Here is a 12,281-nt window from a genome sequence, read left to right as displayed (position 1 = left end):
AACACACATTCCTTTCAAATGCACATGGAACATTTTCAAAGATAAACCACATGATCAAGGCACAAAACAAACCTCAACAAATACGAGAAAATTGAAATCATATCAAACATTTTCTCCAACCACAAGGAACTGAAACTATAAACCAACCTCAAGGAAAAAAACCCAAAACACTAAAACTCATGGAGATTGAATAGCATGTGATTAAACAATGAATGGGTCAAGAATGAGATGAGAAAAGAAATAAAAAAGTTTCTGGAAACAAATGAATATGAACTCAAGACAATCCAAAACTTATGGGACACAGTGAAGGCAGTACTGAGAGGGAAGTTCATAGCAATAGAGGCCAACCTAAGAAAGACAGAAACATTTCAAATAAACCACCTAACCCTATGCCTACAAGAACTTGAGGAACAGTAACAAAGACAGCCAGAGCAAGTAGAAGGAAGGAAATAACCAAAGTCAGAGTAAAAGTAAACAACAGGGACTAAAAGTGCAACTCTAAGGATCAATAAATCAAAAAGCTGGTTCTTTCAAAAAAATAAACAAAACTGACAATCCTTGAAAAAGACCAAGAAAAAAAGAGAGGGGACCCAAAGAAGCACAACCAGAAACGAAAAAGGAGAGATTACAACTAGATACCACATAAATACAAAGAATTTTAAGAAATTACTATGAAGAACTATATGCTAAGAAATGTGAAAACCTAGGTGAAATGGACAAATTTCTAGAAAAACATAATCTTCCAAAACTGAATGAGAAGAAGCAGAAAGCCTGAACAGACCATTAACACCTGACAAAACTGAAGCAGTAATCAAAAAAACTCCAAACAAACCAAAGCCATGGACTGGACAAATTCACAGGAGAATTCTACAAAGCATTTAAACAGGAGCTAACTCCTATCCTTCACAGACTATTCCAAAAGTCCAAGAAGACAGAATACTCCCAAACTCTTTTTATGAAGCCAACATCATTTTACTCCCAAAACCAGATAATGACACAACAAAAAAAGAACACTTCAGGCCAATATCACTGATGAACATACATACTAAAATCCTCAACAAAATATTGGCAAACTACATCCAGCAATACTTTAAAAAAATCATACACCATAACTAAGTGGGATTCATCCCAGGGATGCAAGGATGGTACAATATTTTCAAATCAATAAACATAATACATCACAAAAATAAAAGCAAAACCAAATATCACATGCTCTTATGAAGAGATGCAGAAAAAGCATTTGACAAGGTACAGCACCCATTTATAATAAAAACACTCAGCAAAGTGGGAATAGAGGGAGCATTCCTCATCATAATAAAGGCCCTATATTAGAGAACTATAGCAAACATCATACTCAATGGGCAAAAACTAAAAGCTTTCCCCCTAAGATCAGGAACAAGACAAGGTTGTCCACTTTCACCACTTCTATTCAACAGAGTACTGGAAGTCCTAGCCATAGCAAACAGATGAGGAAAAGAAATAAATAAAAGGCATCCAAATTGCAAAAGAAGAAACAAAACTCATTGTTTGCAGATGACACAATAGTACACATAGAAAATCCTGCAGACTCCACCAAAAAACTACTCGACCTAATAAATGAATTTGGCAAAACAGCAGGATACAAAGTCAATATTCAGAAATCAAAGGTATTTCTGTATACCAACAATAAAACATCAGAAACAGAAATCAGAAAACAAAATCCCATTTGATATAGCAACAAGAAAAACAAAATACCTAGGAATAAACCTAACGAACAAGGTAAAAGACCTGTACTCAAAAAACTATACAATACTGAAGAAGAAATTAAGGAAGACAAAAACAAATGGGAATATATACCGTGTTCATAGATTATCAGAATTACCATCATCAAAATGTTCATACTACTCCAAGCAAATTATAGATTCAATGCAACACATATTAAAGTACCACTGGCCTTTTTCGCAGATACAGAATAAACACTTCAAAAATTTATATGGAACCATAAATGACCCCAAGTAGATGCTGCAATTTTGAGAAAGAAGAGCCAAGTAGGGGGGAATCACAATAACTGATATCAAACTGTATTATAAGACCACTGTAATCAAAACAGCCTGATACTGGCATAAGAAGAGACACATAGACCAATGGAACATAACAGAGAGCCCAGAAATAAACCCAAGTCTCTACAGTCAATTAGTATTTGACAAAGGGGGCAGAAGCATAAAATCGAGCAAAAATAGCCTCTCCAACAAATGATGCTGGGAGAGTTGGACAGCTACATGTCCAAAATAAAACTCGATCACCAACTTACACCATACACACAAATAAATTCAAGATAAATAAAAGATTTAAATATAAGTTATGACACCATTAAGGTCCTAGAGGAGAACATAGGCAGGAAAATCTCAGATATTCAATGCAGCAATATTTTCACTTACGTGTCCCCTACAGCAAGGGATATAAAACAAAGAATAAACAAATGGCATCTCTGTAAAATAAAAAGCTTGTGCAGGGCTAAAGAAAACAGCATTAAAATAAAAAGATAACCAACTGTATGGGAAAATATATTTGCCAATAATACCTCACACAAGGGTTGATCTCTAAAATATATAAAGAATTCACCCAATTCCACTTCAGGAAGACGAAGAACCCAATTAAAAAGTGGGCAAAGGACCTGAACAGACACTTCTCCAAGGAGGACATACAGAGGGTCCAGAGACATGTGAAAAGATGATCAGTATCACTAGGCATCAGAGAGATCCAATTTAAAACCACAATGAGATATCACCTCACACTGGTCAGAATGGCCATCATAAATAAAGCAACAAGCAACAAGTGTTGGAGGGGTTTTAGAGAAAAGGGAACCCTAGTGCACTGTTGGTGGGACTGCAGACTGGTGCAATGACTATGGAAAACAGTATGGAATTTCCTCAGAAAACTAAAAATGGAACTTCCTTTTGACCCATCAATTCCAATGCTAGGATTATATCTTAAGAACCCTGAAACACCAATCTTAAAGAACCTATGCACCCCAATGTTCACAGTAGCACAATTTACAATAGCCAAGTACCAGAAGCAAACTAAGTGACCATCAGTAAATGAATGCATCAAAAAAAAAAAAAAAAAAAAAAACTATGGAACATTTACACAACGGAATTCTTTGCAGCAGAAAGGAGGTCCTACCCTTTGCAACAGCATGGATGGAACTGAAAAGCATTGTGCTAAGTGAAATAAGCCAGGAGGTGAAAGACAAACCATGTTGTTCTCACCTTTCCCTGGAACTTAATCAACAAAACAAACAAACAAGCAAAATATAACCAAAGACACTGAAGTTGAGTGCAGGCTGACAGTAATCAGAGGGGAGAAGGGAGGGCATAATAGGGTGAAAAGGGTGAAGAGTTTACAGGAACAACTATGAGAGACACATGGACAAAATCAATGGGTGGAAACGGGGGAGGGAGGTGGAGATGGCTGGGGTCGTGAGGAGGGGTGGGGGGAAAAGGCAGAAAATTATACTTGAACAACAATAAAAAATGTTTAAAAAATGATAATAAAAGAATGTGCTTCAAGGAAAAGTGTGGAAAATGACCATGGGCAACCTCACAAAAACCACTCATTTTTAAACTGCTGCCAGACATATATGTTTTATTTTTATTTATTTAAAAAAATTTTTTTAGACTTTATTTATTTATCTTTAGAGGGGAAGGGAAGGAGAGAGGGAGAGAAACATCAATGTATGGTTACCTTTCTTGCCTCCCCTGCTGGCAACTGGCCTGTAGGGAACCGGCCTGCAACCCAGGCATGTGCCCTGACTGGGAATCGAACCGCGATCCTCTGGTTCGCAGGCCCGCGCTCAATGCACAGAGCTATACCAGCCAGGGCTTGTTTTATGAGTAAGACCTCAGATAATCCTTTGATTAAGAAGCTTCTTGGCCTGGCTATTGTGGCTCAATGGATTGAGCACTGGCCTGAGATCCAAAGGGATGTCTGTTCCATTCCCAATCAGGGCACATGCTTGGGTTCCAGGCCAGGCCCCCAGTAGGGGGCACGTGAGAGGCAACCACACATTGATGCTTCTCTCCCTCTCTTTCTCTCTTCCCCTCTAAAAATAAGTAAGTTAAATCTTTTTTTTTTAAAGCCTCTTGATTCTAAATGCATAATACTGCCCACAAGAGGCATCTTATGTTCCAAGCATGCTGATTTTTTTCTTTCAGCTATTCCTACCAATAGTAAGTCTCATTTCTAAGTTACCTTTTCTTTCATGTTAAAATTTTCCAGAAGAAAAATCCCATTGAGTTGAGTCAATATTTTATGCCACCAAATCTTTTTCCCATAATACTCATCCCAATCTCAACAATCACTTAACCAAAACTGAATGAGTGCCTTAGGGTATCAAGCATGATGGGTGATGTGAAGACAAACCTAAGTACAAATCACTAGACACAAAGCAGGATGTTAGAGCTCAGATAACAGAAGAAGCTGGGCAAATCCAAGAAAGCCTGGAAGGATGAGGAGGTTTCTAATAAGAAGTCATAGGATGTAAACCTTTCAAGACAATGGAAATGGCATGAACAAAGAATGAAAACCAAGCCATATTTCAGAAATGAACATTTGAAGGAGACACTGGTACATTTTAGGTGAACAGTAAATTAAGACAAAATAAGTCTGAAACAAAATCATGGCATATTTTAATAACTACTTGTACTTCCTAACAAGTTAATGCCCAAATCCTTGTTAGTGATACTAATCTGACAAAATACACAAGAATAGAGAATAGGAAGTGGATCAATGTGAAAGAAAGTTATGAGTCTATTAAAATAGCCTGATGAAATGATGAAAAGGGGTGGGAACAGAACCAAATAGTGAGTGATGAAAACAAAGTGATGGTAGAGTTATGGGACCTTGTAAACAATTTAGAAGAGAGGACAAGGTAAAGGAAGTAAAAAATAACTATTAAAAAAGTAAGACTAGGCCCTGGCTGGTGTGGCTCAGTGAATTGAGCATGGGCCTGCGAACCATGCGATCGTGGTTAGATTCCCAGTCAGGGCACATGCCTGGGTTGCAGGCCAGTTCCCAGTGGGGGACACATGGGAGGCAACCATACACTGATGTTTCTCTCCCTCTCTTTCTCCTTCACTTCCCCTCTCTCTGAAAATAAATAAATAAATTTTTTAAAAAAAAGTAAGACTTGGTGGCAGTGCCATTCAAAAAAAAATCAGGAAAATCAAGGGAAGATTGATTTCTTCTATCCATAAAGAACAGTGATGAATTTCAGATTGGTCATTCTGAATATGAAGAACAGTTAGAGGGAAGGTATTCACAAACATTTAAAAATATAAAACTAGAAAAAGAGAGATATCAAGAACAGAAACTCAGGTTATTTTACATTTGTAAAAGGAAAAAGCAATGAAGTACAGAAAAGACAAAACAACTATAAAGAAAAAAGAACCAGATTGATCTAATATTCCAGAAACAAAAGGAAGAGTGTTAGCATTGTCAAATGCTTCAGAAAGATGGTAAGAACTGAGAATAAGTTCACAGATTTTCAAGTCTAATGTTTTGGTTTACTTTCCAGATAGTATGTGTTCAGACCTCAGATTTCAAGAGGTTAAGAAATGAATGCTTTATAAGGACATAGAAAATTCATATTGCAGAATGCTCTTTGCAAAATTAAAGAAAAGAAGAGAATCATAATTTGGTGAAAGTACGAATCAAACCAAGAGCCCTGACCAGCATGGCTCAACTGATTGAGCATCATCCCAAAAATCAGGTCACTGTTTCTATTCCCAGTCAGGGCACATGCAAGAGGCAACCGATCAATGTTTCTCTCCCTCTCTTTTACCCTCCCTTTCCCTCTCTCTAAAAATAAAATAAATAAAATAAATTGAACCAAGAACTTCTCTTTTTACAGATATGAGAATCTAACAGTTTGCCTATGTTAAGGACTGTATGTCTGTGTCCCCCACAAAAGTCATATATTGAGTGAGCTTCTTTCTCTCTGACACCTTTATTTCCCACCCTCTCCTACTCCCTTCCCCTCTACCTCTCTTTCTTTCTTCTTCTCTTCCCATGTGCTTACACCAAGGAAAGAACATGTGAGCCAAAGCAATCCAGAAGAGCCCTCACCAGAACCCAATCATGCTGGCATGCTAATCTCATACTCTAACCTCTTAAACTGTAAGAAAATAATTACATTTCTGTTATTTAAGCCAAGTCTCTGGTATTTTGTTATAGCAGCCCCAGCAGACTAAAGACAGCTTCAAAAAGACATGACATTTTCTTGTACAAAATACTATCAACTGGAATCTCTTCATAAAACCAAGACAGAAGTTAGGAAGGAGTATCTAACTCAAAATGCCTTGTTAAATCTCTTATGTCCCACAAAAGCTACAGAATTTCTTCACTATAATATTAGTAAGAAAAATGGAAAATTAAGTTATCATTCAATTGCAGATCAGAAAATACATCTGTATATAATCAACAGACTCTAAAAGGTACAAGGAAAAAAGGGGATATGGAATAAATATCGATCTACTATATTGGGTAGAAAATTAACAGAAGAAGTCAATACAAAAAACACTTGGTGTCCTTTTAAAATGAGCAAAGCAAATCTATCTGATAAAACAGCTGCAAAAATGGCTAAAAGAATTTAAAATGAATAATTTATAAGTGAATAACTGGCAGTTGTATTAAGTATTCAGCTAATGAATTTTACTCCAAGACAATGTATAATCTCTAAAGTTAGACGTTGGCTTGTTAAGAGGCCCTATGCCAAAGTGATGTCACCAGTGGCTATGATTCTACTCTCATATCCTATTATGTCCAAGCTTTCCTTGGCTCCCTGGAGATTAGAGATTCTTTTTCATCCTTGCTTACTATACACAGTCTGAAGTCTATTCACACTGTGATAAAATATATGTAATGTGAAAGAGATTTAAGTTAAAATGCTAATTAACTTTGTTCTGAAAAACTCTTTCTAAGTGCTTTTTGAGAACTCATGGCTCAGTTACCTCCACAAAAGGTACTTCAACAGTTCTCAAGAAACAAACACACAGAGAATCCATACCTTGCATCCTCATTACTACTTAAACCATTTCTATTACTAAGCCAATGGCATGTCTGAAATACTGTTAACATCCAAATCAAATAAGAAGCTTTCATTTGTGCCTATCATCCAAAGCAAAGATCCTATCATCTTAAGCAAACAGCAAGCTTTTGCACAGATACCACAGATCTAGGAAAACAGTGGAGGAGATAAAAATAACAACACTGCAGAGGCTACTCAAAAAGAATGGGGCTATAAAGACAGTGTTCTCATTCCTAAATGGAGAATAAGCCACAGTAAACTCTTTATACAGAACAAAAAAAAAAGTCTCAAGAAATTCAGAAGCTACTTCTTACTTATATGGAGCCAAATACTTTGGAAGAAAAAAACATAAACTTGACATGTGTCTGGCATGGTATACATTTCTGTTGAACTACTGTAAAACGTTTAATTACATAGAAAAAGCACTGGTCGCAAAAACCCAAGCAAACAATTTTATATATGTATCTAACGAAAAAGCATTTACTGCTTTATAACCCAACACTGAAACCTCATGATATTAAAAAGCATCTGATATTATTGGCTAAAGTATCAGGAGATATAAATTATAAAGTATCTTAAAAGGGTTAAGGACATTTCCATATTTTATTTCCTCTCATGTATATCAAGCTAGGAATCAGCAATACCTGGGAAAACTTCTACTTCACAGATGCTCAGCTCAGCTCTATCAGAGAAGACACGGTTTTCTTTTAATGACAAATTGGGAATCTTCTAAAAAATAACTTCTTAGTCTTTTAGAGATTATTTTCAAAGTTTTTGTTCCAGGCTCTGCTTCTCCAATTCACTTTTCTCAAAAATATTGATTAGATATCAAAACAGGAAACCAGAAAATTGAAAGAAAAAAGAAAAATATGTACAAACTTCACAAATATGGTTTATATTATCCTTGGAAGACAGGACACAATCTGGAAATACAGTGTTTCAATAACCTGTTACCAAAGTTGACCATTCTGGTTAAACCTGATCTTTGTAAAGATTATTTTTAAAACATATCAATTTCTAACTTGCCCATTCAGACAGAATAACCTCAGACAGGGAAACTTATGAAAGGTATAGACAAATTCTTCAAGTTATAAAAATAAAATACTTAAGGCTTTTTGTCACTGTGGATAAACTATACAAGAACAACATTTCCAGAGGATGATGTAATTAAAAATTAAAAACCAAATAAAAGATAAAAATTCCAAAGAACTGCCAACACACATTAAGTTATACCAGCACTATACTTAAAAGACTGGTAGAACTGATGAAATTCTACATGACCCAAACCTTGTAATTGGGACATGAGAAGAAGATAATAAGAATTTAATGCCCTAATTAAAAATAAAGAAAAAGAAAATAAAGAAGAGGAGGAGAAGAAGAAAGAGAAGAAGGAGGAAGGAAGAGGAGGGGGGAAGAGGGAAGAAGAATAAAGAAGAAGGAAGAAGAATAATTATTATTCAATGCTCATCCACATTACATGGAGGAAACTAACCCAAACATATGAGAAATAATCACTTTGCTAACATGAAAAAAATAAAATAGATGAATGATGTGGCCTATTCTTATTCTACAAGGTTAGTTTCTAGCAATCTTAAGCTTCCACATCACAGCCATATTAAAACCCCAGGCTCCCTTTCCCAGCAGATCATGCCATGCAGAGCGGACACAGGAAGGCTGTAGTTATTTTTTTAAAAGGAAACAGCATGAAGCAAACTCCAAAGGTGCAAGGCTGAATTGTCTATATAAAGCTTACCATATATCTCGGATCTACTCTCCTCTGAACTAGACTTTGTCTTCTTGGAGGAGCTATCTGCACAAAGAGTGGGAGAAAAGGAGAGAGATATAGAAAATATGGAGACCAATGTAAGGGGGAAAATTTATGGGGGGAGAAAGAATGAATCATGATCAAGTTAAATTGTGCAAACAAAGTATGAACATCACAGATGACAGCACTTAGAATAGTCACAAACAGCCACAATGTATTGTAAAGATTTACCAAAGAAAAAACAATGCAATAAAAATATGTTAAAAAAACAACACAGGAATAGTCTACAAAATGTATATGACAATTTTAGAGATGGCAAAAGCACTAAAAACTATAATAATCTCATTATGAAACACTGCATATCACTTTGCTAAATCTGTCTGCAGAAATGGTCACATCACAGATAAACAATACAAGAATAAGTCAATTTAACAAGACCACAAACACTTTTATGAACATAGGACAGAACTTGTGACCCTCATTAGCAAGACAATAACTAACCATATAAATAAAAGTTGCTGAGCCCCATAATGTCAAAATTATGTGTCAGAAATAATTATCTTTTAATGGGTATCCAGAAGTTACATATCACATATTCCCACCAACAAAACCTCACAAATTGATGATTGGGGTTTCCTTTTTTACTTAATCTTAATTAGACACAAAAAATACTATTAAAATTTTAAAATATTTTTCTAAATATCTAAAATACATACATTATATTAATGTATCTGGGAACCTTAGTATTTACATATTTTATCATTTGTCACAGGAATATACAACTCAATAAAATAGTATGTGCTCAAAGAACACATATCAGTTTCAAATGAAGAAAGCAAAATTATCAAGCAACTTTTTAAAAAACTAAGTACTTGGTGAATTTACAAAGAGAAAGCAACAGCTTATATTTTACAAGAAGAGTTCAAACTATATGCATAAATTAAGGAATATAAATAGGTGAAAGTCTACTAATGAAAACATGACAAAAGAGCAATACAACTAAGGCTGAAATACAGCTGAGTTCAGAATACTTTTTGAAGAAAAAGGGATCTCTTCATTTGCTTCCTCTAAAATGAGATGATAATTTTGAAGTTAAATTTATCTACTCCAGACCTAAATTTTTAAATGACTGCAGAAATTGGTAGTTGTTACAGATTTGATTTTGACTTACTACTGTTTGATACTTATGATTTATCTTAATACTAAGTCCTTGATCTTAACAAAATACCCAATGGTGACATAAAAACTATTTCTATTATCATCACCATATTTAAATACACTCTACAATGATGCTTCCATAGTGGAATCCATAGTATTGAAAGTTAAAAATATTTGCATTCCCTGAATGCAAAGATTTTATATAATTGAAGAGGAAGGTGAAGTCATAAACAGAAGTCCTACTTCTGAAACAGGTGTTTCAGGTCATTATGTAGCTCAAACTATAGTATTCTAAAGTTTATTTCTCTTAGTATAATTTGGAAGAAAAGGATATTTTACCTGTAGGGTCAAAATCATGTGATACACTGCGCTCAACTTTCTGCTTATCTGTTGGTGACTCCCGGTTCAAAATACTTCCATGCCTAAATTAAATCAAAACAATCAAATAATTACTACAAAGAAGTCATTAGCACAAAAACATGATTTAAAAATCTCAAGTGTGTCTTACAAAAAGAAACCAAGAAAGCAATTTACCTTACAGAGAGTCTCATAAACCTCTCTACATTTTTCAAGAAATTTTAAAATTAGTCTGTGCTGCATGTAATACAGTCTATTTACTTAGTTATAAAAAATACTTAAAAATGATAAAAGTAGTACTGTTATAAAGTCAGTTTTATTCTTAGAAATAACTGCTTAAATTCTTTTAGTGGTTTTCAAAGAAAAATCATTATTATTTTCATTGAACAGATAAGAAAACTGCCTACTTGTAATTCAACACATTGCCCAAATCTCTCTCTCTATATGTATGTATGTGTATGTGTGTATATATATCTATATATCTATATCTAATCTAAATCTAATATATATATATATCATGATCAAGTCCAAAATCACTGTGTAAATATAGCACTGATGAGAGCAGTTGAAAAAAAAAATCTCAGGAAAACTTCACTTAAAGCTTGCCTATAATTCTAGTCATGGCAGTCTTAGCCAAGCACAGACAACATTAGAATTATTATTTTTCTTATGGTTTATCAAATTACCTGATCAGATAATGGCTAAGCAGTAAATAAAAATGTAAGAATTGGGTTGGCCAAAAAGTCCATATGATTTTCATTTGTAAAATAAAAGATGTTTTTCATTTTCACCAATAACTTTATTGATTTGGGTATTTTGAGATTGTCAGCTATACCCTCATGATAGAACATTGATTGTTCTCAATTAATGTCTCAATTTGATGGTTATAAACTTCAACTGGTCTACCTGGCTGTGAAGCACCTTCCAACCTCCAGCATGAAACTTCATGAACCACTTTTTAAAAAAAGTTTTGTTATTTTATTATAATTATCCAAACAACAATGTGGGGCAAACCACTTTTGACACATTTGATTAGTCACAGCATCTTCTCCATACACTGCATAAATCTTTTCTGCATTTCAGTTGCAGAAAAAGCAACTGAAATTTGCTTTTTCTTGAAATAATAAAGCATATTTACTTTTGTTGAAGTAATAAAGCATAACATGCTGAAAAATGTTGCTTACTTTCTTACATCTTCAATATTAAAATGGCTACACAAGAAGTCACCAATTTTGATAAGTTGTTTTAAATGCACACTGATATGACAGCTGTCACATTACAATCTAACAAAATTGTTTTGAATGAAGTTAAGACAACTAAGCACTACTGGAGCCATCTTACAAGAAAAACTAAACAATTTTCTAGCCAACACAAAAAATATATACACTACTAATTAACTGAAATGCCAAGATTAGCATTGGTACCCTGTACTATGGTGTCACTAAAATGACTTAAAAAACTATAATAATTAGGAATGACATGCTACCTCCATTTTAAGTGATATTTATGACAATTAAGATGAAAGAGAAGGATGTTAAAGAAGTACTGAGGAAGGGACATTTAATCCTGGTAAATTAGTAATTGTGGAGATATAGATATGGGCACAGACATATGAACATTTTCGGCTTTTCCCCTTTACTGTCTTGAAGTAGTGAAGACTGATTCTATTTCCCACAATTCACTAACTAAAGGCAGTTACAGTTACCCAGATGATAAAATACATCAAAAACTGATAATCCATTTACACCCCCCACAATATTCACAACTGAAAGCAGTCACAATAGACTGTAAAATTAAGCCTCTTCATAGGGTGTGACCTTAAGCATCAACTTGAACAAATATTTAAAATGCTTATATTAAAAACATTTGTTATCAAAACAAAGCCTTTTGTTTCAGAAAAAACAGAAATACCTGTTACATTTTAAATTCATAAAT

At 34.3% G+C, this 12,281-nt stretch overlaps 1 protein-coding gene across 6 annotated transcripts in view; it reads right to left on the bottom strand.

Moving 5' to 3' along the window:
• The window catches only part of ARHGEF12 (Rho guanine nucleotide exchange factor 12), a 247,618-nt gene that overhangs the window by 145,420 nt on the left and 89,917 nt on the right, over window positions 1-12,281 (bottom strand). For 3 of the 6 annotated variants that reach the window (XM_037153636.2, XM_053672626.1, XM_037153637.2), the window contains exons 3-4: window positions 10,329-10,411; window positions 8,820-8,876 (exon numbers count right to left, since the gene is read on the bottom strand). In XM_037153636.2, coding sequence (XP_037009531.2) covers window positions 8,820-8,876; window positions 10,329-10,411 — 140 coding nt within the window. Of the gene's footprint in view, window positions 1-7,710; window positions 7,969-8,819; window positions 8,877-10,328; window positions 10,412-12,281 lie in introns of those variants that run through there. The other 3 variants (XM_037153638.2, XM_037153639.2, XM_037153633.2) reach the window with 2 other exon arrangements.

The sequence above is a fragment of the Artibeus jamaicensis genome, unplaced genomic scaffold (assembly GCF_021234435.1).
Source record: "Artibeus jamaicensis isolate MK-2021 breed Jamaican fruit bat unplaced genomic scaffold, CSHL_Jam_final contig_196, whole genome shotgun sequence".
Classification (NCBI taxonomy): domain Eukaryota; kingdom Metazoa; phylum Chordata; class Mammalia; order Chiroptera; family Phyllostomidae; genus Artibeus; species Artibeus jamaicensis.
This window is presented reverse-complemented; position numbering and strand designations above follow the sequence as displayed.